Source organism: Sardina pilchardus, chromosome 12 (genome assembly GCF_963854185.1).
Source record: "Sardina pilchardus chromosome 12, fSarPil1.1, whole genome shotgun sequence".
In the NCBI taxonomy this organism is placed as follows: Eukaryota; Metazoa; Chordata; class Actinopteri; order Clupeiformes; family Clupeidae; genus Sardina; species Sardina pilchardus.
In genome coordinates, this window is record NC_085005.1 from 7,213,288 (window position 1) to 7,239,787 (window position 26,500).

Below are 26,500 nucleotides of genomic sequence, written 5' to 3' on the forward strand. Positions count from 1 at the left end.
TTGAAGAAAATAACGACGGTCGGGGAGAATTATTTCTAATTCATCCAGTGGTGTGTGTTGTGCGTTTTTTTGCTTGAGGGAGGACAAAACACCACACTGTGTACTCTTTGGTCTTGTTTTTGTAGATGCTCGCTATGACAGAGAAATTGAAGTACTTCCATTTTCTCCCATTTCTGACATGGAATCAACCTACAGTATACTACATACATACTACCTACACAACACTGATGGATTTGGAAGGGTTTGAGTCCCTACTGTAGGGGCTAGTGACTTACAGTACTTAACTGTTTCAGCTAAACCTGTTGCAATGGAGCACTGTCTGTTATGCTCACCATTTTAACAGCACAATTTATATGGGGACTGGAGTTTGGTGAATTCTGAAAGCATTTTGGTCTTTGGGGAGAGAAAGAGAGAAAGAAAGAGAAAGAGAAAGAAAGAGAGAGAGAGAGAGAGAGAGAGAGACTCTCCTTCTTATGTACTTTTTGTTTTTGTTTTTCTCTTATGTTCTTCTCTTATGTTCTTGCATGTAATGTTGTATGTAACAATAGCTTTGGCAACACTGTCTTCATACAGTCATGCTAATAAAGCAACTTTATTATTTGAACTGAGAAAGAGAAAGAGAAAAAGAAAGAGAGGGACGGGGGCTCTTTGAGGCTCTGTAGGCTGAAGGACTCACGTATTTGGCACTGCCCAGGTAGAAGAGCAGATTGTCGGCCGTGGTGGTCTTGACGTTGACGACGATGGTGTTGTAGCCGCCCTTCTTGATGTCGGGTCGGTAGGCGCGGATGCAGTCTCCTCCGGAAGACACGGACACTTTGATCTGGACGACAGGAGACAGAGGGATAAACAAAAGCGCCACGATTGAGTCATGCCCTTCAGATATCAATATGATATTTATAATGTATGAAGTTCCAACTCAATACTTAATAATGCACAGGATAAAATATTGATATGTACATTGAGGGGGAGTGAACTTGACTGGCTGTAACTGATGACTATTGATGCTTGCATATATTCTGCTCAAGGCCTGTTGACATAACATCTATATTTTGAGGCACGCATTAAAGAAGATATTTCAACATGATGTTTTGGGGATATGGGGACACATAAACTAAGAAGCAGCTGGCTTCTCTGCATAGCTGGTGGTGTGTGTCTCTCTCTCTCTGTGTGTGTGTGTGTGTGTGTGTGTGTGTGTGTGTGTGAAAGAGAGAGAGAGACAGAACCAAAAGAACAGGAGTGGGTGTGCCAATGCAGTGTGACTGTTGATAGATGGAGGAACACAGAGTGTGAGTGTCTGATCATAAATAATCATGAGTATATGTCAAGGTTTTCATGACACTCATGACTTTTCATGGTCAAGACAGGTTCATGTGTGTGTGTGTGTGTGTGTGTGTGTGTGTGTGTGTGTGTGTGTGTGTGTGTGACGTACAGAGTTGGCCTGCTTGCGGGCCTGGTTGATGAGCTCTTTGATCTGGGAGATGTTCTTCTTCAGGTTGTCCTGCAGCTCCTTCATGGGCTTCAGCTTCTCCAGCAGACGATCCGCCTCGTTCTCCAGATCCCGTACTTTAGCTCCCGCCGCATGGACTATTCACACACACACACACACACACACACACATTCACACACACACACACACACACACACACACACACAACCACACAGAAGTAGATACACACATACACACATCAATATTGAAAGGAGACAGCGTGAAGAATGGTCAGTGAGATAAGAAGTGATAGCTCGACAGGTAGCTGCCATTCACAAGAGGAAAAAGCTGCTTTGCCACCATGACAGCCAATTTTGTAACAACACCCCCGACATATAGTCTAGTCGTAATCCCCATAGGCCCAATAGTAAACCCAGAAATGTTGAGTACCCTAACGTTTTATTGCATGAATGTAATCTATAGGCCTAGTGGATGAAATTCAACTTGGTTGCCTAAAGTTGCACTTTGGGCAATTTGCATAATTAGCATAAATATATAGCCAATTAAGGTGAATAGGGTGCAGGTGAATAAGGTAAAAAAAATAAAAATAATAGATATCACTATGAAACTTTCTCAGTTGGTTACTTGTGTTAAGATGAGAAAAAAATGTATTGCATGTTTTTTATATTTTAATGTTTACATATGCAAATTAGGCCATATCTCATAAAAAAGGCTCTAATTTGCATACGCACAAAATCAGATAGTGTGATAAAGCCAGGCTCAAAATGTTTATTTTTTCCAAAGTAAACATGTATACTTGGAGGGCTGAGTTGGTGAAAACCTTTAAAGGAACCTGGTAAGGAGGCAGCGTTAACCCATTGACCCATTTAATCCCAATTGTCATAATTGTGACCGTACAAAAACATCTTGCTCCTGTGCCTTTAAAATGTCATTGTTATTTTATAGGTTGTATAGTTCTTGTATATAGTTAATGTGTATTTGTGTACGTGTGCATGCTGGATATAGTTATTTTGCATATTATGTACAGTTCTTGTAGGTTTGCGTGTGTGTGCATGCTGTTATAGTTATTTTGCATGGAGCACCTAATTTCTTAATCCGTCTGTCCATAGGTCAACACTGCCTCCTGACAGGTTCCTTAAAGGTTTTCACCAACTCAGACCCCAAGTACACATGTTACCCTTGGAAAAAAATATTTTGAGCATGACTTTATTATTAAACAATCTGATTTTGTCAGTATGCAAATAAGCGCATGTTTAATGAGACATGGCCTCATTTGCATATGTAAACATTAAAATATAAAAAACATGCAATACATTTTTTTCTCATCTTAGCACAAGTAACCAACTAAGAAAGTTTCATAGTGATATCTATTATTTAAATTTTTTACCCTATTCACCTGCACCCTATTCACCTTAATTGCCTATATATTTATGCTAATTATGCAAATTGCCCAAAGTGCAACTTTAGGCAACCAAGTTAAATTCCATCTATTAGGCCTATAGATGACATTTCTGCAATAAAACTTTAGGGTACTCAACATTTCTGGGTTCAAGAAATTACGACTAGACTAATACCCATAATCAGCAGGAGATACCGTATAGAGAAAGATAGAAAGAGAAACGGAGAGAATGAGAAAGAGGAAGAGAAGAGAGAAAGCGCAAGCCACAGAGACAGAACTGCAGCAAGAGGACATAAGCTGTCTCTTAGTAACTTCTTTAGCTGCATTCAAGGTACAGACAAAACAGTCCATTACTAGAGGAGAAGAGAAAAAGCACACTGCGCATTCACAATTAGCATAATCATTTCTTATTTTTCATTTCTTATTTTTTCCTCCCCTTTGTAAGTGCAAATTAGGATAACACGCTTAGTAAAGCTTTCAGCAACTGCGCCTAATCCTGTTGAAGTGAGAACGAGGAGAAAGTTACAGGCCCGAGACAGTAAAGAACAAGGGATTGAGAGAGAAAGAGACAGAGAGAGAGAAAGAAAGAGAGAGAGAACAATGGATTCCCAATGAATGAGAGAGAGAGAGAGAGAGAGAGAGAGAGAGATTGTGGCAGAAAATGAGACAGAGAGAAAACAAAGGATTGAAAAAGAGAGCGAGCGACAGAGAGGGATTGAGAGAGAGAGAGAGAGAGCAGGAGAAGGGAGGAGTAAACTGGGAGGCCATGCGGAGCTGATCCAGCCCTCATGCATGGGTCTGAGCTGCAGAAGGACGTGGGGAGTTAACTGGAGGCCACACAGCGGGGAGTGGACGCCACGGGACGGAGAAATATACGTACTTATCGCTGGGAACGTTCAACACACACAGGGCAATGACAAGACGGCAGAGGGGGACAGAAAAAACAAGACACACCATTACAAATGTGGTACACACGGCAAAACCCTACAATACAATGTGTGAGTTAATGATTTCCATTGACATTGTATTCTGTTTGAACATGCCCATATCCACAAATCAATACCATATCAGGAAATGTATCACCAGACAGACAGGACAAGACAAATCTAATAGTGAGAACCTTCAGCTTTCTTTACCGTACAGAATGTTGTGCTTTGGCTACTACTTTCAAGTATAAAGGTCTTGCCAATAACATCCCTTTCCAAATGGAAAAAAAATTTATGAAATTGTCACTCGTTCACAACATAGGACACTGTGTAGTGAATCAACCACATCCTATATGGTGAGTGAGTGAGTGAGTGAGTGAGTGAGTGAGTGAGTGAGTGAGTGAGTGAGAGAACTTTTGGAACACAGTTCTGAGTGAGTGAACGAGTGAGTGAGTGAACGAGTGAACATTTGGAACACAGTTTTGAGTGAGTGAACGAGAGAACACTTGGAACACAGCTTTGAGTGAGTGAACGAGTGAACACTTGGAACACAGCTTTGAGTGAGTGAACGAGTGAACATTTGGAACACAGCTTTGAGTGAGTGAACGAGTGAACATTTGGAATAGTGCTGGGCGGTATGGCCAAAAATGTATATCACGGTATTTTTCAAAATTCTGACGGTTTCACGGTATATGACGGTATTTTTTTTCCATGCATAATCAAGTGTTCGCAACATTTTCTATGGGTTGACCAAGGAATTACTGCAGTAGATTGACTTAGGATGGCCTATTTTACTGTCATAATGAGTGAATATTGTAGAATAATTCCACACTAGTAGTAGTATTACAGGTTGCATGGCCATGATGCTGTTTACAAAGAGGCATCATGATTCTAATGGGCAATTGCAGTCAAAATACAGAACTTTTACTATGCAAATTGCACAAACCTACACAAAAAGTAGTGCAAATACTTATGCTTCAAGTTCAAGCCCAAGTACACTGTTTTCAAGTAAATATAAAAAGGAAATATAAAACAAGTGTGACTAAGTGAAGAGACTGCTCCGCTAATATGCCTACTCTGTCAAATAGGCCCATCAGAATCATGCCGTGTTGTTATTGTGTGCTCTACACATAACGTTAGTGGTAGGCTAACGTTTACAGAATTCACGTGGATGTCTTGTTAGCCTATCATGTTACGGTTCGCTAAGCAAAATGTAAACACAAAAGTTCGTTTCAGTGCACTGATGACAGTCAAGATCATGACTAACTAACCAGCTAGTATTGTTCAGTTCATGTCTGTAACATGCTTTACTTGCTACTTGGATAATTTCAGCGAATGTTATTAAGGTAAGATGAATTATAAGATCATAAAGTATTCCTGTGTTCGGTGGGTTCGCCTACTAGCCAGCTAGCTAGTTACAGCGGTGAACAATCTCTTTTTTTTTTTGCCTACTGGAAAATCCCTTTCAATGTAGGTTATTAAGACCAGTAACGCTTTTCGTTAACTAGGGGGACAATTTAAGATATTCTGTGCAACACCCAAGGAAAAATTAAGCCTTCAGCATCATAATTAAAGGGAAAACGTGAGGTATCTTGTGCTACAGGCTCCACTGTTTACTTTCACCATGCGTGTTTAGAAGCGCAACACTGAAAAGGGTCCCGTCTGAAACAATGACGCGCGACGCAGCATTCCGCCCACAGTGTAATCAAATACACCGGTATGGCGGTATATTAAAAATTCATATCATTACGAAAATATACACCGGTATTCGGTGTGAACCGGTATACCGCCCAGCACTAATTTGGAACACAGATTTGAGTGAGTGAACGAGTGAACACTTGGAACACAGCTCTGAGTGATTGAAAAGACAGTGAGTGGAGAGGGCAGCGCCTACTGTTCTTGTCGGGGTCCTGGATCATGTTGTTGGCCTTGCTGACGTCGTCGGCCAGCTTGCTGTAGTTGCGCTGGATGCCCATCAGGTTGAGGTTCATGTCGCGCAGGCGCGCCAGCACGTCATTGGCCGTCTCATTGGCCTCGCCCGCCTTCGCCTTGGTGGCCTGGATCTTCACTGCTGTGTCTGGTCAGTCCACACACACACACACACACACACACACACACACACATCACACACACAGGCTTAGAACACAAACAGCATTCAAAAAAAGGAGTTCTCCCCTCATATTACCATACCAAAGTGTAGCATCATAACGTTTTAGCTGATCAAAACAAATCCAAGTAAAATTCTGGAATACTGCATATATTTTTGCATTTTTGTAATATAAAGTCTACTGCCAATGAACAACGTAAAAGTGTGTAAACTTTTAAGAATATAACACTTTGTATATTCATTTCTCAGTGCCTTGACATCAGAATTTGGGAAGCAAGTTAGAGCTCAGTGATGTGCTTCTGTGGATGTCTGAAAGGGAACCTCTGGCCCTGATGTTGTAGGTCCCTGTTCTGTGTGTGTGTGTGTGTGTGTTCTCTGTTCTGTGTGTGTAAGTGTGTGATTGTGCGTGTCCAAGCATGTGTGTATGTGTGTGTGTGTGTGTGAGTATGTGTGTGTGTGTGTGTGTGTGTGCGTGCGTGTGTGTGTGTGTGTGTGTGTGTGTGTTCTCCGATCTCTCTCTCTCTCTGTGTGTGTGGTCTCCGATCTCTGTGTGTGTGTGTGTGTGTGTGTGTGTGTGTGTGTGTGTGTGTGTGTGTGTGTGTGTGTGTGATGGGTCTCCCTACATCGGTTGATGAGCTCTGAGCGTCTGGCTCTGCTTCTCTGCACCCTGCCTGTCTAGACGACGCGCAACCGGGACGCTTTGCCGCCTCGAGGGTGCGACTTGTGGCGTGTTCTTGATCAGCCCCTCACACACAGACACACACCCCACGCACACACACACACCCTGGCGGGTTGTCATAGCGACTAGTGTGTTCGGAGAGTTTAACCCAGATGCACAGGCCCGTTTGGCTTCTGTCAGAGCTGAGATGCTGGTCTCAAGTATGGAAGCATATGAGTTCCATAATTCAAATGAGAATGCATTCTGCAATATGCAATTCTAAAAGACATTACATTAGGCAATTGCTAATTCATTATGCAATTTAATATTACAATTTGCAATACTTTCTTTCAAACTGCATTTTAATATACAAAGTGACAATGCAATCATCAAATCAATTTGATTTATTTTGGTTAAAAATTTGAATAAACATGGATTGAATTGCATTCCATTTTGCCATGGTACTTTAGTCTCAAAATTCAAATGGCAATTCATTTTGCATTTCAATTTTCAATATTCAGTTTCATCTTTTAATTGTCAATTACTTTTGCAATGTAATGTTCAAAATTCAATGTAGAATTGAATTATTTTTTAATTTTTTAATTTATTTGATTTTTTTTTTTAAATGTTTTTTTAAAAAATATTGAAAACATTTTGAATATTTTTTGGCAAAAAGTTTTGCCCGGTTTGCAGAAATAGCGCCCCCGTTATTGCATAGCACTTTGTCACGCTCTTTGTGTCTCAAAATTCAAATGGCAATGGCAAACGCGATTCCAAAACACTTTGCAATCTGTCAGTCTCCCATCACCCATGGCGGGAACTACGTCACGTCCGTGTTTATCTCGCATTGGTCAGTCTTCTCTTTAAGGCGGGTCTTGGGCAGGGCGGCTGACGGCCTCCAGGTAGAGAAGATAACGTAAAAGAGAAATTGTCGCTGACACAGTAGCCTACTGTTGGAGGTGATGGGCAAGAACAGTCGCTCAGCTACTGAGGGAGGCAGGCGTGTGTGTGTGCGCGTGCGGAGACCTTGATCCGACCGTACGCCACCCCCTCCAGGAGCGTGTATCAGGGTGAAGCGTGAAAAATAGCACACAGGTAGCCAGGGGAGCTGATCGAGGGAGCTGGCAGCCCAGGGCCCTGGAGCTCATATCTGGGTGCAGCGTTTGCTCCTCTCAGCCCGGAGGACTGCTCCAGATTAACGACCATAGACAGTAAGATAGGCTACTGACAGGGCTAACACAGGGCTACTAACAGGGCAGGGCTGTTAATGACAGGGCAACATCGTTTCATTCACACTCAGGCACTCCTGGTCTGACCACGACCGTCCAGCTGCAGCCTGCACTGTCAGAAAGGAAGCGTAGCCACGTCCTGAGATATCGATGGCTTTGCCCCAAACGAGGAACGAACATCGTTCTTTTCACAAATACACCATATTTGTAAGCAAATAAAGTGGTTTACTTAAGATTACTCAGCGTTTTATCAACGTTTGGTCCGCGAAAATATTCTCGCTGCACCGGTAGGGAACCCGCCGTCATGTCATCCGGCACAAGCTTCCTTGGTACACTGCTGTCATAAGCATTACGGTTCCCCATTGACTCCCATTGATTCTGACAGTCAGAATCAATGGGAGTCAATGGGGAACCGTAATGCTTATGACAGCAGTGTACCAAGGAAGCTTGTGCCGGATGACATGACGGCGGTGGTAGAGAATCGGTTGCGAGACTCGGTGAGACGTGATCATCCCACTGGATTGTTGTTTGTACAAACATTCAACATCCAAAACTATAACTGAAAAACGTCAACATTGACGAATGTAATACATTTGTGCTACGTTATAAAAATAAAACGTAGACACCTATTAAAAGATGCACTTGCTAATTTGTGCTACATTCTTATCAACGATCAGTGAAAAACTACTTCCTCGTTTGGGGCAAAGCCATCGATATCTCAGCAAGTGACTACGCTTGCTTTCCGGTTCTGACCAAACGTTGATAAAACGCTGAGTAATCTTAAGTAAACCACTTTATTTGCTTACAAATATGGTGTATTTGTGAAAAGAACGATGTACGTTCCTCGTTTGGGGCAAAGCCATCGATATCTCAGGACGTGGCTACGCTTCCTTTCTGACAGTGCAGGCTGCAGCTGGACGGTCGTGGTCAGACCAGGAGTGCCTGAGTGTGAATGAAACGATGTTGCCCTGTCATTAACAGCCCTGCCCTGTTAGTAGCCCTGTGTTAGCCCTGTCAGTAGCCTATCTTACTGTCTATGGTCGTTAATCTGGAGCAGTCCTCCGGGCTGAGAGGAGCAAACGCTGCACCCAGATATGAGCTCCAGGGCCCTGGGCTGCCAGCTCCCTCGATCAGCTCCCCTGGCTACCTGTGTGCTATTTTTCACGCTTCACCCTGATACACGCTCCTGGAGGGGGTGGCGTACGGTCGGATCAAGGTCTCCGCACGCGCACACACACACGCCTGCCTCGCTCAGTAGCTGAGCGACTGTTCTTGCCCATCACCTCCAACAGTAGGCTACTGTGTCAGCGACCATTTCTCTTTTACGTTATCTTCTCTACCTGGAGGCCGTCAGCCGCCCTGCCCAAGACCCGCCTTAAAGAGAAGACTGACCAATGCGAGATAAACACGGACGTGACGTAGTTCCCGCCATGGGTGATGGGAGACTGACAGATTGCAAAGTGTTTTGGAATCGCGTTTGCCATTGCCATTTGAATTTTGAGACACAAAGAGCGTGACAAAGTGCTATGCAATAACGGGGGCGCTATTTCTGCAAACCGGGCAAAACTTTTTGCCAAAAAATATTCAAAATGTTTTCAATATTTTTTTAAAAAACATTTAAAAAAAAAAATCAAATAAATTAAAAAATTAAAAAATAATTCAATTCTACATTGAATTTTGAACATTACATTGCAAAAGTAATTGACAATTAAAAGATGAAACTGAATATTGAAAATTGAAATGCAAAATGAATTGCCATTTGAATTTTGAGACTAAAGTACCATGGCAAAATGGAATGCAATTCAATCCATGTTTATTCAAATTTTTAACCAAAATAAATCAAATTGATTTGATGATTGCATTGTCACTTTGTATATTAAAATGCAGTTTGAAAGAAAGTATTGCAAATTGTAATATTAAATTGCATAATGAATTAGCAATTGCCTAATGTAATGTCTTTTAGAATTGCATATTGCAGAATGCATTCTCATTTGAATTATGGAACTCATATGCTTCCATACTCAAGACTCACCAGGAGCCAGCGCTATATTGATCGCCTGTCACAGGGGCTGCCTGTCGTGGGTGTCACACACACACACACACACACACACACACACACACACACACACACACACACACACACACACACACACACACACACACACACACACACACACACACACACACACACACACACACACACACACACACACACACACACACACACACAAACAGTCCCAGGAAAAGAACCATCTGTTGAGACATGAATGTTGAAGCTGACAGGACTCACCATTGGGGATGGTGGCCAGCATTCCCAGGGTGTCGTTGAGGTCCTTCATGAGGCCGGCGTTCTTCAGACCCGCCGCTTTCATCCTGCCCTTCAGATTCTCCAAGGTCTCTCCGTTCTCTGCAATAGCAAGCGGCAATTTGCCTCAGAATCCCCCCTAAAGTGGCCTTCATTCCGAGAGACTTAACTGCTCAAGTGCTCTGTGAAATTAACCCGCGGATTCTAATTAACACAACCCTTCTGCCAGGTAGAGCTGCTAATTGGTGGGATCACCTGTGCTAAGTGCACAGGTAGATCCAATACGTGGTTGGACTTTTGTTTTCTGAAGCTGGAATTTTCCACCTCTGAAATTCACCAAATTCCTTGTACTGCATACACAAGTATACATGGCCAATAAGCCTGATTTGATTTGATTTGCTTTGAAACTCGGCCCCACCTTTCACGTCGTTCTCCAGCTTCTTGGCCTCGTCCAGCAAGCGGTTGCTCTTCTGCAGTGAGCCTCGGGCCTGCTCCTTCACCGGGCCCTCTGGTCCAGTGGACTAGGGGACAGAGATGGACCCTCAGATGAGTCACTGAGGTCACCCTCTACAGTATTGTATTTACGCAAACATCACAATACAGACATTCTCAGCAACAGGAAAAAAAAACTTGACATGGTGCAATTGGCCGCAGAGTCCATACCATAGACAGTATATGTACACTTATTATACGGCTCTCTAGAATGTTGAGGGAGCTCCCATTCACTTTGAATGGGCCTCTCAACGTTCTACCGGTCAGTTATTTTTGCATAATGACCGCTCCGAAGGTATAATGACCGCTGCCAATGGCAACGGGTTCACTCTGCTAGTTGTAGCGGAAGCCACGAAACAGTAGCCAAGTCATTGCTAAAGACACATTGAGATAAGTTTCTTTTCTCGTTTTGGCAAGTTGCCGTATAATAAGCGCGATAATGTATAGAACGCCGCTGCGTGTCGGGGTTCAGTTCATCCTGTCGGGAATTATTTTCCGATAATGACCGGCGTTCTATACATTATCCCTTACATATACATCTATCTATCGTCTACACCATCTATGCCATAGATACAGTATACTGTATATAGGTATATGTCTATGGTCCATACAATGATGGGGTCCAAATGCCCACAGGGACACAGGTTCCAATCTGACCTGCGGTCATTTCCCAATCCCACCCCATCTCTCTCTCACTCCCACTTACAGTGCTTCCTGTCACACTTCACTGTACTATCCAAATAAAGGCAAAAGCCCAACAATTATACAAAAAATATGAAATCAATAGATGAATCTTGAAAGAATTATGCTCAACATTTTGAACATTTAAATAAGCTGCTCCAGACTGTAGAAACTGTAAAGTACTTTAGAGTCACCGAGCTGCCCTATAAATAAAGTTGGACCCATCTATTACAGCTTGTTAAATCAACTTTGCTGCGCCTGGTCCTGTTTCCAGTTTGCGTTTGTAGTTTTTTCATGTGTCACATGCAGTTGGGTCTCTTTATATTTCCCAACATACGTTGTCTGAACAGATATACCACCACAGGGGACAAATGTTTCCTTTCAACGTCTCGGCCTCGATTCTGCTCCTCAGGGAATAAACGAGAGGGAGGGAGAGAGATGGGGAAAGAAAGAGAGAAGGAAGAGAAAGAGAAAGGAACAGAAAGAGAGAGAGAGGGGGAGAGAGAGGGAGGGAGAGAGCAAGAGAAAGAGGGAGAGAGAGAGGAAGAGCGAGAAAGGAAATGAAAGAAAAAGGAGCGAGAGAGGAAGAGAGACGAGATTTCCCCTCACCTCCACTGGCTTGTGGAGGAAGCAGGGATGGAGGAAGGGAGGGAGGGAGAGACAGAGAGAGGGAGGGAGGGAGGGAGGGAGGGAGGGAAGAGATAATGGTGGGGAGAGAGGGGACTTTGATCTGTGGCGCGTGACAAATGGAACTGAATAAAGTGGTACCACAGGTTTGGGATCCTGAATCACTGCTGTGCGACATGTTAGGCAGCAGGCGTGTGTGTGTGTGTGTGTGTGTGTGTGTGTGTGTGTGTGTGTGTGTGTACAAGTAGAATAAGAAAAGTGTCTGAGTTTGCATAGGGGTATGGGAGCACTGTGTGATGGTGTACAGTATGTGTTATTAGGAATTGGGATTGTGAGTTTTGAGCGGCTGTAGGACTTCAGCTTGTGATTTTATGTCTGTGTCTGCATGGATGTGTGTGTGTGTGTGTGTGTGTGTGTGTGTGTGAGTTTATATGTATGGATTTTGTCCTGGACTTTGTCCTGAGGGAGAAATTACCTCCTTCACCTCAATCAGCCAGGTCTCATTCCTTGAACCTTTAATCTTTCTTTGTGTCTCTGTATGTGTGTGTGTGTGTGTGTGTGTGTGTGTGTATGTGTGTGTGTGTGTGTGTGTGTGTGTGTGTGTGTGTGTGTGTGTCTCACCAGTTGCACTGCTTCTGTTCCCCGGGCCTTGGCTTCTTTGGCGACCCTATCTGCCTCCTCGATGAAGTCCTTGATGTTGCTGTAGGCGTTGAAGGCCGCCGTGGCGTTGAAGGAAAGGTTCTTGGCGCCGGCCAGGATGCTGTGGAGGTCAGGGAGACATATGGAGGACCACTGGGGTCAGTATCCTCTTCAAGGAGATGACTTAAGGGTGTGTGTGTGTGTGTGTGTGTGTGTGTGCGTGTGTGGGTGCATGTGTATGTGTGTGTGTGTGTGTGTGTGTGTGTGTGTGTGAGTGTGTGTGTGTGTGCGTGTGTGTGTGTGTGTGTGTGTGTGTGTGTGTGTGTGTGCGTGTGTGCGTGTGTGTGTGTGTGTGTGTGTGTGTGTGTGTGTGTGTGAGAGAGAGCGCAAGAGAAAGTGTGTGTTTGTGTACATGTATGTGTCAAGAGGACCATTGTATCTTCTTATATTTGCATGCCTGCTCAAACACACACACATACGCACACACACACACACACACACACACACACATACAGCTGAGCACAGGGGAGTCTTTCAACTCTTCATGGTTGTTACTCTGCCTATTACTATGCCTGTTTCCCTCCTGCTCTCTATTCTGATGCCTGTAGGGCCCTTACACACACGCGTGTCCTCCTAAGGGACCTCACACATGTGTGTGTGTGTGTGTGTGTTCTCTATTCTGTTCTGTTCTGTTCCTCCACGAGTTCCCCCCTCAGGCCAGGCCCAGCCGTGGGCTGTGAGCCCCAGGCACAGGTGACACACTGGAGAGGTGTACTGTAATGCAGCTGAAACCAACTGAAATGATCTCTTAGGCAAACGCCGCTCTGGAACAACAAAAAAAAAGAAAAAACACCCCCAATTCTTCCGAAACAGGCGAAAACCTGTTTTCTTGAACATCCTACTCAGCATATTTTTAAACACTAAACAAACCAAAAGTGCTCAATATGCTCTTCAGTAGAAAATACTAGTGTTGCGCAGGGTGTGTGTGTGTGGGGGGGGGTAATAATTTATTACCCACTTGGCTTTTAAAAAGGTGTCCTAAAATGGGAGCTGTGGATGAGGAGAGCAATATTTGGGGAGAGGAGAACTCTCGAGCACACTGCTCAGCGTCAGGGGAGTGGACCGGCTCCTGGTGGGAGAAGTGTGATAATGGATCTGAATGGAGAACAGCGGCTGTGCATCTGCAGGGCGTGGAATTCATTTAGCTTGCCTCAACCTCTCACACACACACACTCTCTCTCTCTCTCTCACACACACACACTTTCCGGAATTTTTCTTCTTCACACACACACATACACAGACTTTCTGTCAGGTGTTGTTTTTTTTCATGCATACATACAGAAAAACAGACAGACACACATGTGCACGCACATATACACACACACACACACACATACACAGACACACATAAACACACGCACACGCACAAGCACACACACACACACACACACAGACACACACACACACACACGGAGGCGTACCCGTCCAGTATGGCGGCGGACTCGTTGAGCTGTGCGGCGTGGCCCTCGGCCCTCAGCAGCAGGTCGGGCAGCGTGTTGTCACTCAGGCCGCTGGTCAGACGCCCCACACGGTAGTCCAGCTGGTCATGCAGCGGGTTCAGCTCAGTCCTCATAGCGTCCAGATCCTACACACACACACACACACACACACACACACACACACACAGACACACACACACACATTTTAATTTGTTATTTGATTCCACCAATCAAATTTCTTGCAGACAGGATTCAAATGTTTTCAGAGATGATACAGCTTTGACACTCAAGAGTACATAAAACATCGCCAAGGCCACACAGCAAGACTGCCTATCACACACACACGCGTGCACACACACACACACACACACACACACACTCTCACGGAGCCACCTACAGTCATCGTGCCTCTAAAATCCTACATCAGTCAGTGTGCACTCCCATTCCTAAACCAATGACTGACTGTTGTTGAAGTCCATGCTGAGCTTCAAGCTGAGCTTTACAAAGAGCACAGAGCCTGGAGATAGCCTCTATAAACTAAAGTGAACTGAACTATTGAACTGAAGATCCTAAAAGATTATGACTATTGGAGCCTCCCTGATGTGCACTCTGTATCCTCTATCTCTCTGGCAGGTGGAGAGGGACTTGGGTGTACAGTAGGTCCCTGCTCTGTGATTGGTTGGAGAATAAAAAGGCCTGTTCTTGCTGGTTGGGACAGGCTTCCTTTTGCCACTCACCATTTGAGTTTATGTCTTGCTCTGATCACATCCACTACACTTGTTGAACACTTTCATTTTGAACTTTTCTAGAAAACCTTCTTAATCCTCTTTAACACATTTCCGTTTTTGCTGTGTGTGGTCCTTCCCTTCATGCTGCCAAAGCTCTGAACCACACGCGTAAGAACATAAACTATAAAGAGTTCTACAAATCAATGCTGACTACGCCATCTCTGCGACGATGTAACTACAGTGCAAACCGTAATGGGGGGTAAAAACATGAGCGAGAGTTGACGTTTCATGTATAACGGAGATTTATCGCCTCCCGCTCCCGCTACTGATAGCCGCTAGCGGCCGGATCATTACGGCGCGTTGCTGTCACTGGGGCCGATCCGTATGAGTCATTAGGCGGGTGAGTCAGTGTGCGAGACTGCTGGTTCAGGCGTTGGATTATTACCCTGGAAGACCCCCAGGATCCAGGGAGGCTCTGGAGGGAGACTGACTCGGAGAGTAAACGGCAGGGCTAATATCGCCAGGCTGAGTCAGCCGAGCTCTGGAGGGGAAGGGCGTTTAGAGGGAGTGGGCAGGAGAGGTGGAGAGACAGCACACACGCGCAGGCATGGAGGAACGCATGCACGCACGCACGCACTGCACACACACACACACACACACACACACACGGAGGCATGGCCGACCGCACGCACGCACCGCGCATACACACACAGACACACAGACACACGCACGTAGGCATGGACGAACGCACACACGCACGTATGCACACACACAGACAGACACACGCAGGCATGGACGAATGCACACACGCACGCACTGCACGCACACACATACGCACACACGCAGGCATGAACGAACGCACTCACGCACACACCGCACACACACACACACACCACGTAATGGAACACACACGTGCACGCACCTCGATCTCCCGGTTGAGGTTGTCAGAGAGCAGGTTGGCCTCGTCCAGCAGACGTTCCCCCTCCTCCAGCACAGCCTCCGTGGCCTTCTTACCAGCCAGAGCAGCCTTGTTCTTACGCTGTGCACACACACACACACACACACACACACACACACACACACACACACACACACACACACACACACACACACACACACACACACACACACACACACACACACACACACACACAGTTATATACGCAATTAATACTGAGAATCATAGTACTGTAGCAACTGCAATAAGAATCCCAGGGTCATGAATGGCACACTAGCATATGGGGTCCTAAAGGGTTTTTTTGCAAGAGGAAGGTCTTGGATGTAGCCTTACCAGGCCAAATTGTGTTTTCAAAGTTGTGCTTCAAGTGTTTTCAAAGTTCAAAGTAAAGCATCTTACACCCAAACAATTGAGGCTATTGGGGGTTTCTTCAATCAATTAAGTCAAGTCAGGTCAAGTCAATTTTCATTTCTATAGCGTATTTACAGACGGCTGAGCCGCACCAAAGGAACCAAGGAATGATCTAAGACCAAAGCTAAACAAAGGAAAAGGGCTACAAGACAATGACTCAATGTCCACCTCTATCTTTAGAAATACCCATCCCTCGTCCATAAAAAAAACATGCTAACAATGTTAGCTCCTTGGCTAACCTGCAGAGCGTCCAGCTTGCGCTGGTTGGCGTCAGAGAGCCCTCCGGCCGCCTTGATCTTGTCCTGGGCCTCCTTGAGCAGCTCCTGGGTGTCGTTGAGCTTGTGGTGGTGGTCGTCCATCTTGCCCGTCACCTCGGCCTTCAGGTCCTCGGTGGCCTGGTGCGGGTCCCCGAAGAGGCGCTTGACCTTCTGGTAGAGGGCCTCGGCAGCGCTGTGGAGAGAGAGAGAGGGGGGGTGGGGGGGAAAGAACCCCTTTATTGGAACACTGATGCCAGGACAAAAAAATATATACAGTAAGTCAGAGAAAGAGCAGGAAAAAGAAGGAGAAAGAAGAGGAAGAAGTAGAAGAAAAGAAGAAGAAGACATAGAGAGATGATTAACAATACATAGCACACATAAGTCAGAGAGAGGAAGAGGAAGGAGATAGAAGAAGAGGAAGAAGTTAGAAGTACTGTAGTAGAAGAAGAAGCAGACATAGAGATGATTTCGAATACATAGCACACATAAGTCAGAGAGAGGAAGAGGAAGGAGATAGAAGAAGAGGAAGAAGTTAGAAGTAGTAGAAGAAGACATAGAGATGATTAACAATACATAGCACACATAAGTCAGAGAGAAGAAGAAGAAGAAGAAGAAGACAGACCGATGGTACACAATACATAGCAAAAATAAATAATTAAGTAGCCTAGTCAACAGCAACAGCATGTGCCGTCATGTTTTATGCATGCATTGAACTGGTATGCATTGCACTGATATTTGCGTTGACCTTTGAGGATTGTGGAGATTTGTTTGTAGTGAGGATTATATTCCTCAAGTAAACATGGAGCTGCATTTTAAGTACAACAATATTAGGTATTCAGAAACCTGGTCTTGTTCAAAGCAATCAGTGGTACAAGGCATTGTTTTCGTAGTCTGAAGATGCAGTCTATCTCTTGTCAGTTTAAGCACTCAGTGGGGATTAACCCCATAGCACGGGCATGGCTGCTCATCATGATTTATGAGTGGGAGTCTAAAAACAACTTCCTGCCTGTTCAGTCTCCTCATCCTGACTCACACAGATATACTGTACTGTAGAGCATTACAAACTACACAGAAACACATGTTCACAATTATACAATTGTGCGTGCTTATAACTTTCACAGAACATGTATAACTTCTACCGTAAATGATCAGATATTTTCTCACGGGGAGGGGGTGGGTGTGGGTATTGTATGCTAAAGGGCTGTATGCTAGTGTCTGGCAAATGATTGAAGTACAAACATAGGAAAGGCACTGCATAGACCTCTGTACAATCTGCTCAAGAACAGAGGGTGTACATCTACCTTGTCAAAAAAAAAAAATATCAACCTGCCTCAGCACCTTCAAAATCTCTGAAATGTCCATCTTCTGGCCACTAGATGGCTCTCTTTGCCCTTCAGAGGCTCTCGTGCGAGGATTCCATTTCAGCTCTAATTTGATTAGAGGGAATAATATTCCTCCTGCTCACCTCAGGCAACTTTTAATTAGTTCATTAAGATTTTTACATCAGGAATAAAAAATAAGTCTCATCATTTGGTTGCAGAGCACTCATCCGCAAAAATGCTTTTAGTGGGAACGCAAATATTCAGTGAATTGCTCATGAAATTGTAGATGAAATTGTAGCTTAAGAACATATTTACCTCTCGGGATAATTATTTAGCCATATATTATGACACATTAAAAGTGTACAGTGTTGCAATTAACTGGTATAAAATTGTGTGTAAAAAATCAGTACTCGTATTCTCTCATGAAAAATGCTTAATTGTTGGCAGAGACTATAGATCATCTCAGTTGATGTTCAGGTTGATGTCAAGTGACAGACACCACTCAAAGTGGAAATTAAATCAAGGTCATGGATTTGGGAGAGGACTCCGTAGAGGAGGAGCCATAGCTTTGATTCTCCTCTTGCTGAAGAAAGCGCATTCGCTAGTGGAATGTGTTTGTGCTCTCTCTCTCTCTCTCTCTCTCTCTCTCTCTCTCTCTCTCTCTCTCTCTCTCTCTCTCTCTCTCTCTCTCTCTCTCTCTCTCTCTCTCTCTCTCTCTCTCTCTCTCTCTCTCTCATTTTCGCTGAGCAGTCCTGGCCCTTTGTTGGTGAAACACTCAGCGATGCTGGAAGAGGACTGATCTTTGCCAGGTGAATACCAAACCGGTGAAGCCCAGCTTGTATGAGCGGGTCCTAGCACGGGGAAAGGTTCTAAAAATATGTTCTTGGGTAAAGAGCGTTGGAAAAGACTCACAGCTCTTCAAAAAATCATGAATCATCCATCAAAACAGCCAAGGCTGCAGCTTACTTATTTCGACTTCAGGAGGCTCACAAAGTCCACTTTACTGCTTCTTGTAGGACAATTGTGTTTGTTTAGTGCATAGCTCATCCAGGAACAGTTTCTATGAAACTATCGATCCCAAATCATGATCTAACTAGCTCTGTAGAGTTATGAATAGGGTTGAGTCTACAGTCCTGGACCTTCAGCTTTCAGACAGTTCTGTGCATGTGTGTGTGTGTGTGTGTGTGTGTGTGTGTGTGTGCGTGTGTGTGTGTGTGTGTGTGTGTGTGTGTGTGTGTGTGTATGTGTGTGTATGTGAATGTGTGTGTGTGCGCGCGCTCTCTGGCTGAACTCATGAATTGGATGCTGAGTCAGCATGAAGGTGCTGCAGACTCTAATGTGAGGTACATGGATGCTAAATGGATTAAGTAATGAATTAGGTCTCAATGAAGATCACAGGCTGAATTAGAAAGTTCAGCCATCCGTGACATGTGCCAGGAAGGATTCATATGAAGTCATCTGGGATGAGTACTTCAGTGTGCATACCCGGGATGTCTTTTGAGTACACATGGGTAAGTGTGAGAATGGTTTGAAGACATCTTTTTTTCCTTTTCTTTTTTAAGTATATTTTTAGGGGCTTTTTGCCTTTAATCGTATAGGACAGTAGAGAGAGACTAGAAGCAAGCGGGAGAGAGAGATGGGGTGGGATCGGGACATGACCGCAGGGTATGTTGCAGCCTGTTGCGCCACAGCACCCCCAGGGAAGACGTCTTTAAAGTTGGTATCCTATTTGTGAGCATGTTTATGGGTAAGCTGAGCATGTTTGTGGCATTCTGTTAGTAAAGCCCTAGTTGATGTGCATTGATGCATGAATCAACTGGAGGTTTGTACAGTGTGAGTGTGAGTGTTTAATCCATAGAATAGCTCATAGAGTTGTGCACTAGTGTGTCTGAAACGTGCGTGGCCGATGGGGAGCGGAGAGGCCTACCCGAGCTCGTCCTCGGCGATCACCTTCTTGCCGGAGAGCTGGCGCTTGCGCATCTCGGCCAGCATGGCCTCGATCTCGCTCTGCATCTGGTTCAGGCTCTTCTCAGGGGCGCCGTCGCGACGGCCCAGGGTGGCGTTCAAGTCCTCGGCTTTATCTCGCAGGGCTGTTGAGAGAGAGACACACACACACACACACACACACACACACACACAAATAAACACACAGACACAGACACACACACACACACACACACACACACACACGCATACACAAACACACATACACAACACACAAATACACAAATACACACACAGACACACACACACATACAAATGCACACACACACACACACACACACACACACACACACACACACACACACAACACACACATAGAAGATTGAGTATACAGGTGAATGCATTTTCATGTATGCAAACAATATAAACACAGAAAACCACACATCACAATTCCGTGCACGAAAATTGTTGTAATCGCAAATACGATTACAGACACATACTAATCTTTCACTTATCACTTTCACATAACATCACACACACCCTGGGAAGTGTCTTAGTTACAGGTTTGGTGGCAATTTGTGTGCCAATATACTGATCTTTGCCAGTGAGAAAGAGAGAGACAGACAAACAGAAAGAGAGAGAGAGATAGATGGAGAGAGAGGGGGACAGAGAGAATGAGAGAGGAAGAGAGAGAGAAACAGAGAAAGAGAAAGAGAGACCTCAAGAGAGAGAGAGAGAAAGAAATCGCCTGAGCCGGCGACAGCGAGGCTCGTCCAGAGGCGTTTGATGAGGAAGCTGCATCTCATTAGGAGCGTCCACATCTGAAGTCCTCGTTTTCCCCTCTAATTATTCGCTGGCAGGCGACGGCGCGCAGCCTGGAAGAGGCGGACGAGGCGAGGCGAGGCGACGTTCCAGCACGCCGACGGAACAGAAACGCGCTCCCACTTCGCGATCTGAGAGCGGCAAGAAAGGAACGTGCGTCACCGGTCGTCTCTCGGTTCTCCGAGGGCCCGCGCGGCACAGACGGAACCCGTGCTCACTTCATTTCGCTTTCAGCTCCTCCGGCCTTGACAAGCCTCTACTCGAGGGCCATTTGTCGAACTTGAGTGTGTGTGTGTGTCTCTCTCTCTATATGTGTGTGTGTGTGTGTGTGTGTGTGTGTGTGTGTGTGTGTGTGCGAGCAACAAGGTCCCCACTTTGTGTGTGGCGGCGTCACGGTGTAGTCGGGCCGTTGTGACGGGCTCAAAGGCAGGAGAGAACAAAGGGAGCCGCGGCGCGACAAAAGGAGAAATGTGGCACTCTTCTTCCTCCGACCTCTTTCTTCCTCCTCCCTTTTGTCGTCGTTAGCTTTCTCTCGCGCTTCTTTCTTCCTCGCGCGCGCGCACGCTCCCTCTCTCCTCTCCTCTCCTCTCCTCTCCGCCGCGTGTTATTTTGTGAATCTCTCGTCTGCCTGCTCGGTTGTCTGGCTCTCTTTCAGGTGGATTCAAAGAAATTCAAATTCTGCTTGGCAGACTAACGCACTTTAATCAAATTAATTTGCCGCTTTGAAATCAAAACCCGATCAGTTCAAAGACGCTTATGCGAGCGATGGGGGGAGGGGGGCAGAAGTGGGGGGAAAAGAAAAAAAGAAAACAAGTTGCTTGCTGGATTCTAATTTAAATACAAATCATAAAATTGGAAATTAAAACGAAGCGTAATTAGATGCATTCCTTAAATTCCTGAGGAGTTCAAACGTAAACTATTTAATATGATTACAAAAACAAAATATATGCCAATTACATTCGTTCAGCTCGAAATAATTACATAGTGCGTTTCAAAGGCAATTAAGCTCTCTGGAACTGCGCGTCTATGGATAGGCCCATCGGATACAGTCTCATTTAAACATTCCCCAGGTTTGTCTTGCAGGGGGAGGGATGAAATGATGAGTCGCTTGATAAAGACAGCAACATGTCTCCTTGTTAATTTCACTTGACGAAGCATTACTCGTTTCGGGTAAACATCCCTCTTAAAAAAATAAAAGGCCTATCGGAGAACGCAGCTGTTTGCTTGAAATAATTTGAGATGCTAATTTGATACGCGTCCATCAAATGTGGTTGTGTGTTTTTATGTGTGCGAGAGTGTGAGTCAACACAAGGGCTTTTCTGTAAATGTTGTGTATATGCACAATATGTGTCTAACTGTTTCTCATCATTGGTGATATTCAGAGCCCAACACACACCTCTGCAAGGACCCAGTATTGCAGCAGCCTTGGCTTGATTAGGCTTCCTTTTCACTGCCTGCTAATAATTAGATCCACAGAGGCCCCCTATTCTTTAGACGTCCCTCATCCAAGCCAATGACAAGAGTCAGATCTAGAGAAGTCTATCATCTCAGCAGTCGTAGGTAGTATTAACCCAAAACATCATTTAACCAGATATTTCAAAATGTGTCTGATACTTTTAACAGCTACTGTAGCAGTCTGGGGCGCCTTTCCCAAAACCATAGTTGCTAACCAAGTTAGCAACATTGTTGGTTGCAATGCAATTTCCATTAGGCAATCAAATAAGTTGCCAAAGGGTTAGCAACTGTGGTTTTGAGAAATGCACCCCGGTATGGTTACCTCCCCTCTCCTCTTTCTGCCCTATGAAACATATCCAAACAGATAAGCCACTAAAATCAAACATGAATGCTCACCAACTCAAGGTCAAACAGGCAAAAAGGTCAAATGCGCGTGCTTTAGTTCGGTCTACTCTCCAGTGCTATTCAGTGTGTACATAATGGCTCACTTAGCCTTGCCTCCAACGCGCTACCCCCCCCCCCCCCCCCCCCCACACACACACACACACAGTAACACACTCCAACACGCCACACACCCCGACTCTCAGCCTCGTCGCCTGAGCATACCGAGAGGCTTCTTTCTTCCGCAAAGAATGCGGAGTGCCGAAGCGCGAGACGTACTGTACCTTCGGCGGCCAGCAGCGTGTCTTTGATGAACTGCTCCAGGTCCTGCGCTCTCTTGTGAGTGCTCTCGGCGTCCGAGTCCGTCTGCTCGCCATCGGCGGACACTTTAGTGGCCTGGAGGAGCGTCCACAAAGACACACACACACACACACACACACACACACACACACACACACGTACAGTATAAGTTCTTGAGGGTGCATGGGGAGGACAAGAGAATGGGTTCAGCTGTTCACACAGAGCAGCAACCTGTGTGAATGTCACATACTGTACTGTACAGGCATACAAACACATACTCAAACAGTCAAACACACACTCAAAATACACAAATACAGTGCACTCAAATCGCTAAGGTTTTTCTGTCTTCTCTAACATCGAAAAACAGTACACACACACTACTCATGCACACACACACACACACACACACACACACACCCACACCTGCACACACTAAAAAAAAAATATATTTGTTTCTCTTCTCTTACATTGAAAAACACAATAAACACCCACACCCACACACATATACACACACACACACACACACACACACACACACACACACAGCAGACTTAGCCTTTGAGTCCGACATTAAATATGTGATTCCTTTATTTAACAGAAGGCTGAGCAGATGTGGCTACCTCAAAGCACATCTTTACACACTCAATCACAAATACACTCACACACACACACACACACACACACACACACACACACACACACACACCACACACACGTATAAGCTCTTGAGGGTGCATGGAAAGAATGTCTGAAGGTATGTGCAGTATGCTCTAGGTGAGAGGTATGTGCCGTAGCAGCATTGCAGCACAAGGCCCTCTCCTCGCCACGCGGCCCACCGGGGATCCATGGAATTCATTAAATCTGCCACAAGCACAGAACACCAGGAACCTTGGCTCTGTAAGTTAGCAACTTTGTTGGTTGCTATACACGTTCTCATTGCCAACCTACTAAGTTGCTATCAGGTTAGCAACTGTGGTTTTGAGAAATGCACCCCGGTATGGTTAGCTCCCTCTCCTCTTTCTGCCCTATGCAGCATCTCCAAACAGATAAGCCACTAAAATCAAACATGAATGCTCACCAACCCAAGGTCAAACGGGCAAAAAGGTCAGGTGCTTTGGTTTGGTCTACTCTCCAGTACATAACAGCGTTGACATTGAGCCAAGTGCACCTAAAGTAAGGCTGGGCAATTTTGGCAACATTTTGGCGACATCATCTCTAACCTCCTGTGATCAAACAAGCACTGTATGTCAGGTTGTGATATCTCTTTGATTGTGTTTTAATATGCTGAGAATGATGCTCACTACAAAGACTGTGATGTGATTTACTTGTGCAGTATCTATGTAATACTGTCTACTTGTCGTGGATGGTATTTCTAACAGCAATATTTTCACTAGTGACATTTTTGGGCATTTTGTTGTATGTCATATTGCCCAGCCCAAACCAAAAGCGTGTCTTCTTCGCCCTACAGGAAGAGAGTTTTAATCATGTTAGGCCACACTGCACTGGTGGCAGTGACAGCATCCTCTTCTCAACCAAACACAGAACGTGCATGTGCGCGCCGTTTGTGTGTGTGTGTGTGTGTGTGTGTGTGTGTGTGTGTGTGTGTGTGTGTGTGTGTCTGCGTGTGACTCACTGTGTCATCATACTCAAAAGCTTAAGAGCGCATTCATTTCTGGTACACGCGATCACAAAGGCCCAGCAGTGCTTCGGTCTGTTCTTGATTAAGCTGACTCTCTACTGGCTCTAGACGATAACACTAACAGCCACACAAACGGGCCACACAGTACAGTACTCTCCACATTTCCTCACCTAGACTTGTACACGAGAACCCAGACAGAGTGTGCGTGCTAGCCTATCACCTCAGTAACACAAGAAAAGGAGGTGATCCCCTCACAATTGGAAATCAGGACACCTGTGAGTTTGTGTACACCACACTTGAAGTAAATCGAATGTAAGACTGGTAAAAAGAAGCCTTTCTGCTACCAGAGGGTGGCGCTATGCCAGACTGCCATTTTTCATAATCATCCTCGATAACCTATGATGTCTGAGCCCGTGTCAGTCACCGTACAGCCAATTTATGACACATTTCCTGTTTGTGTGGCGAGATATTTAAATTCATCCTATCCCCATTCCAGCATATTAACACATCTTGAAAATGCTACAGCTCGCACCTCCGGCGCTTGGGCCCTAATTATCAAACGCACGTCCATCGATTTATTACGGTCAAGAAGACACTGACGCAAGAGCGCGAGCGGTTCTCTCCTCCTCTCTGGACGCCATGTACATGTCTTCCTCCCCCACTCCCACTCCCACTCCCACGCCAGGCATGTTGTTTACGCCCGGACCGCTCGCTCGCTCGCTCGGCCTCTTCACTTATTCATCAGACTCGGAACAGAGGACTCGAGACTGTAAAAGCTCACCTTGACACCTGACGAAACCCCCCCTTTTCACTCCAGCTAGGCTACACCTCGGAACAAAGGGCTCACCTCCACCACCGTAAGTCCCATAGAAACAGAAGTCGTGCGCGGTGCGGCATCGAACTTCAATCAGTTTGTTTACACAAGAGGGCCTTAAGGTCGTGGTGCAGTGATGCACTGACTAGGCCTCCACTCACTTCAGTGAACTGTGTGTACATACTCTAACCTAATCTGAAGAGTGTGTGTGTGTGTGTGTGTGTACTTTGTACGCATGCATGAATGTATGTGTTTGTGTGTGTGTGTGTGTGTGTGTGTGTGTGTGTGTGTGTGTGTGTGTGTGTGTGTGTGTGTGTGTGTGTGTTTGTTCATCCGCCTCACCCTGCTCCTCAGCTCGTCCATCTCGGTCACCAGGCTTCCTAGGTTGCTGTCGGCCAGCTGCAGCAGCCTCTCTGGCGCCCTCTGTGGCGCAAGCATGTGCTGCAGGACACACACACACACACACACGAAACACAAGCAGGCATGAGAAGGCATCACACACACACACACACACACACACACACACACACACACTCACTCTGACAGACTCATCTGACAACACAAACACATCTGAAATGAAATCTGTTGTGCAAGAGGTCCCCCTGGGCCAGACCCTGTTTGGAGAGCACAAACGTGATTAGCCTACACACACTAAAGTCTTTACCCAGGGCAACTTCATAGAGCTGCCACTGCCACTGAGGCTGCGCTTCATTTGGAGAGTTAACAGGGCTACTGTATGCATTAGGAGAGAGATGGTACTGAGGGAGTTTCAGAGTTGACAGACTGCATCTGGCTTATGTAAATCACCTCAGCCCCATATACAGCACACAAAATAATTTAGATTAGGTTAGAACAAAAGCGCTTGCAAATGGCTCCTTGAGGTAAGGGGTAGGACAGTGGATGAGATGCATGTTCAACTGGACATGGAAGGCACTTCTCCACTTCAAGAGGTGTAAATGTCTGGTTTAGAAAGGTAAAGTCCTACCTTTCTTTGATAAAGCGAGATGATTCAAAGGAGGTCAGTTTCTGTATCTATTAGGAGTCCGAAAAGTGGATAAGTCCTACTGTAACTCCAAAGTTGAATTATTTATCCCGAAAGAGTCTGAAATGTACTGTATATGCGTCCGAAAAAGTGCTTCATTAGCTTCACAATGACAATAAAATAGCACACAATATATTTTAGAATTTCTCTTACTGCTTATTCAGAGAAAGGTTTATGTTTGACGTAATGGCCACGCCTATTCAGGAGTCTGGAACTACGTGCCATTTTGTTCCGTTGGCAAATCCCTTTATGATTCATCTTGGCAACTAGACAATCTTGGGTCCTACCATGTAGTAGTGGTTTCCACCTGTGCACTTAACACTGGTGGTTTCACTACTTAGCTGATCTACCAGGTGGAAGAGTGGTGGTGATTACAGCACATTCAGTTGGTTTTGTAAATGGTTGAAAGAAATGTGTG

The 26,500-nt window shown here is 45.2% G+C and overlaps 1 protein-coding gene across 1 annotated transcript in view; it reads right to left on the reverse strand.

The window, feature by feature from the left end:
* lama2 (laminin, alpha 2) overlaps positions 1–26,500 on the reverse strand; it is a 163,835-nt gene that overhangs the window by 20,256 nt on the left and 117,079 nt on the right. Inside the window, exons 35-46 of the mRNA XM_062550527.1 lie at positions 25,383–25,481; positions 22,572–22,683; positions 19,613–19,775; positions 16,346–16,556; positions 15,660–15,776; positions 13,992–14,155; positions 12,493–12,631; positions 10,490–10,592; positions 10,057–10,173; positions 5,667–5,849; positions 1,430–1,584; positions 677–820 (exon numbers count right to left, since the gene is read on the reverse strand). Of these exons, the coding sequence (XP_062406511.1) occupies positions 677–820; positions 1,430–1,584; positions 5,667–5,849; positions 10,057–10,173; positions 10,490–10,592; positions 12,493–12,631; positions 13,992–14,155; positions 15,660–15,776; positions 16,346–16,556; positions 19,613–19,775; positions 22,572–22,683; positions 25,383–25,481 (1,707 nt within the window). The remainder of the gene's footprint in view (positions 1–676; positions 821–1,429; positions 1,585–5,666; positions 5,850–10,056; positions 10,174–10,489; positions 10,593–12,492; positions 12,632–13,991; positions 14,156–15,659; positions 15,777–16,345; positions 16,557–19,612; positions 19,776–22,571; positions 22,684–25,382; positions 25,482–26,500) is intronic.